Source organism: Arachis duranensis, chromosome 8 (genome assembly GCF_000817695.3).
Source record: "Arachis duranensis cultivar V14167 chromosome 8, aradu.V14167.gnm2.J7QH, whole genome shotgun sequence".
In the NCBI taxonomy this organism is placed as follows: Eukaryota; Viridiplantae; Streptophyta; class Magnoliopsida; order Fabales; family Fabaceae; genus Arachis; species Arachis duranensis.
The window spans coordinates 6,391,437-6,395,441 of NC_029779.3; the positions used below are offsets into that span (position 1 = coordinate 6,391,437).

General features: G+C 33.1%; 1 protein-coding gene across 1 annotated transcript in view; it reads left to right on the forward strand.

The window, feature by feature from the left end:
- Nucleotides 1-2,210: 2,210 nt before the first annotated feature.
- The window catches only part of LOC107460399 (bZIP transcription factor 23), a gene marked incomplete in the record, with an annotated part of 4,419 nt that continues 2,624 nt past the window's right edge, over nucleotides 2,211-4,005 (forward strand). The window contains 2 exon segments of the mRNA XM_016078762.3: nucleotides 2,211-2,468; nucleotides 2,999-4,005. Coding sequence (XP_015934248.1) covers nucleotides 3,033-4,005 — 973 coding nt within the window.

A 4,005-nucleotide genomic window follows, 5' to 3' on the forward strand; every position in this document is an offset into this window, starting at 1 on the left:
CAGTTCATAGTTGCATTGCAACTTGCAACTCCCACAGGCCAGCTAAAGTAGCCACACAAGACCCATCACCATATTTTTTATTCTCTTCTCAGTAGGTTAACGGAACAATGAATTCCTTCTTCACTATACTTTACTAAAAAGAAATGTCCACCTGTAAAATCTCTCCAAGTTCCCAACCTTCCAAATAATTTGTTATAAATTTTAACGCTCAAAAAATATTGGAACAGCAGTGTACCACTAAGTATACTGGTATATGTAAAATTCTTCCAATGATATTACTAGCTACTCCCTACTAATACGTTAGGCTTTTATATGTTGTTATTTAAAAAATAAAATAAAATGAAAAAAGAAGGTGTCACGTGCAGCAAACGGGTAGACATGGGCTTTTGGACCAACATGTGCATAACCTCACCCTTACGGCCCTTTGCCTATAGTTACCCAACTTTTCTGTTATTCTTTTTTCTTTTTATATTTTGAGTGGGGAAGACACTATTTAATTCATGAAGGAGGAACCGCTGACCATACCTTTAACAGAAAACGTGTACGGCTCTGATTCTTCCAGAAAGCAGAATATCATTGGCTGCTGTCACATCAAACCATATCATCTTTTATTATTGGTACACGTCTCCAAGTCGGCAGTCTCCTACTTTCCATTATCGTCTCCTTCTCCTAATATTATATTTTTCATTACTTCCAAATCATATTTTAATCATGATTGAAACAAAAACATTTGATGAATCTCTGTTATTTTTCCTGTATGCGATTATTTTATAATAATTAATTTTAATATACACTTAATATAGTCAATTATTTTTAACATTATTTATCTCAATGTTAGCAACACTATAAAGTGATAATATTTATAAGGATTAAAAACTTAAAATATTTCAAAGAACGAAAAATAAAAGTAAACCGTGCAATTAAGACTTAAGAGACATTTGCCTAGCTAATTTTTTATGTTTAATAGTACTTTTTGTTTTCCCGTAAAATTGTGTCAAAATAAGAATAAATAAACCTATAGAGAGAGACAGAGGACTGTTTTGTTTGTGGTAATTTTTATGATTTATTTTAGAAAAAATTTTAGTTTTTTTCTCTAAAAAAATATTAAAATAACATTTTCTTTTCTTTTATTTGTGAAATATACATTTTTTTATAATTTTTAAAAAAATTTTTCTTTAACTTATTTTAAAATTTTTGTATTAACTAATGTCAATTTTATCTATATTTTTAAAAAAATTAATTATTTCTTATAAAAATATTCTTTAATAAAAAATTTATTTTTTGTAATTAAATTTTGTATACCAAAATATCTTTTAATAAATTATTTTTTTAGTGATTAAATTATATTTTTATCAAAATATCTTTTAAAATTTTTTGTAATGATTAAATTATTTTTTTCTACTAAGATACCTTTTAATATTATTTTTCTAGTGATTAAATTGTAATATTAATGTATATTATTTTAATATTAAATTAAACAATTCCTCTCTGTAAAACTAATAGAAAAATATAAAAAATATTAAACCAAACTTGTGAAATCATGTTTTATAATATGTATTTATATCATGAGATTAATAGTAAAATATATAAAAAAAATTGTTGTTAAAGAAAATTTCGCTAAAATTATAATTTAGTAACTAAAAAATTATTGAAGGGCATCATTGAAAAATATTTTAAAAGATATTTTGGTAAAAATACAATGTATTCGCTAGAAAAATAATTTGTTAAAAGATATTTTGATAAACAAAGTTTAATTGAAAAAATTAAATTTTTGCTAAAATATTTTTTGTAAAAAATAAATAAATTTAACAATAATTAATACAAAAAATAAATAAATTAAAGTAATTTTTTTAAAAAATTATAAAAAAATATATATTTTATAAATAAAAAAATATATATTATTTCAGCAATTTTTTAAGAGAAGGGAGTAAAATTTTTTTTGTATTTTATGTTAATAAAAAGTAAAAACTGCAAAGAGACAGGCGTGCTTGATTTGACTTCCATAGCATTGGTTTACGGAACCAAAGCTGAAAAACAACAATTAGTCGTTTTCATTGTTTGTAAAAATAATAAGTTTAAGATTTGATGCCAACTTTACAATAATATTTACTATTTAGAAATTAATGAGTGTGTTCCCAAAACTTTTAAAACAAGAGAAAAATAAAATAAAGCAAATAAATAAATAACGAAAGAAATAGTAGAATTAGATTTGTAGTAGTAGTGGTTTGTGAAAGGAGCACACAAATTTTGATGCGATGGAAGGTGTGAGAGTGTGTGTTTTGAGGCGAGTGGTGTCCTGAAAACTGAAAAGCGAAAACGAAAAAGGAGTGTGAACAGACGACATTGGACACTTGGCACATCCACCACGCCTCTCTTACGCAGCCAACCAACCCCTCCTTTTCTTCCCCCAAAAACATTACCAGATCAGGAATACCCCCTAAAATTAATACAAAAATTAAATACTACAGGTAAAATGTACTCTACTCTTCCCTTTCTTTTTATTCATTGTTCTTCCACTTTCTTACCATAAATAACTAGAAATGTAAATTTATCAGTCTTGTCCTCAGTCTGAACGCGAGCTCTAATCGGAACTACTTAGTTGAACCGTGTTTATCAGTAGTAGCATTTTGTTGCATACACTACCCTAATCAGAGTTTTCCGCTGCACATTAGCTAATTAGTGTTAACTAGGATTAGGACAACAAAAATGTCAAAGTTTTTGATACACTCATTACATTCAACTTTTTGCTTTTAATTTTATTTCTCTGTCTTCCCCTGTTTTAGGGTCTTGTCTTTTTTTTCTTTTTTTTAATTAATTCTATCTGATTCCTTTAGCCTCAGCGTAAATAATTTGGTTCTGGTCTACAGTGAATAATTGTTTCTTTGTAGATAATTACAAACCAGTTTTTGTCAGTTTATTCCGATTATTAAAGACTGAGGGTTGACAAGATTTGAGCTCTTTGGTATTGAATCAATTTTCCGATTCTTGTTTTCTTCAGCTTTCATTGAATCACCACCAAACAATAGGCAAACATGAACTTCAAGAATTTCGGCAACGATCCTGGCCCTGCTGCCGGAGGAAGCGGAGATGCTGGTGGGAGACCGCCGGGGAATTTCCCCCTGACACGGCAACCTTCCGTGTACAATCTGACGTTCGATGAGTTCATGAACACCATGGGAGGTTCAGGAAAGGACTTCGGCTCCATGAACATGGATGAACTTCTTAAAAACATATGGACCGCCGAAGAGGTTCAAACTATGGCGTCTGCCACGGGTGTCGGTGGAGAACCGGGCTCCGCAGGCTTCGGCGGTGCCGGCATCAACAATTTGCAGAGGCAGGGATCCTTGACGCTCCCACGAACCCTGAGTCAGAAGACAGTGGACGAGGTCTGGAAAGACATTTCGAAGGAGTACGGCGGAGGGTCGACCGGTGGCGGCGGAGGCGGGCCGAATCCCGCGCAGACGACGCAGCGGCAGCCGACGTTGAAAGAGATCACGCTGGAGGAGTTCTTGGTGAGAGCAGGTGTTGTTAGAGAAGACGCGCAATTGGCAGCTGCTGGGAAAGCAAACGACAGCGTTTTTGTTGATTTGTCTCGTGGTGGAGGGAATAGTGGTGGTTTAGGAGTAGGGTTTCAGCAATTGAACAAGGTACCAGGGTTGATGGGTGATAGTGTTGGTGTGAACAACAATGATCCTCTGGTTGGTCTTCAGCCAAGAACAAATTTGCCTGTGAATGTTAATGGGGTTAGGTCTTCCAATCAGCAGATGCAGATCCAGAATTCACAGTCCCCTCATCAGCATCAGCCTCAGATATTCCCCAAACAAGCTCCTATGAGCTATGCTATGCCTCTTGTGCAAGGTGGAGGAGGAGGGATGGGGATGGTTGGTTTGTCACCTGGGCCTGTTCATGTTGCTACTGGCTCGCCGGCTAGCCAGATTTCCAATGATAAGATGGCAAAGAGCAATGGAGATACTTCTTCGGTTTCTCCGGTGCCTTATGTATTTA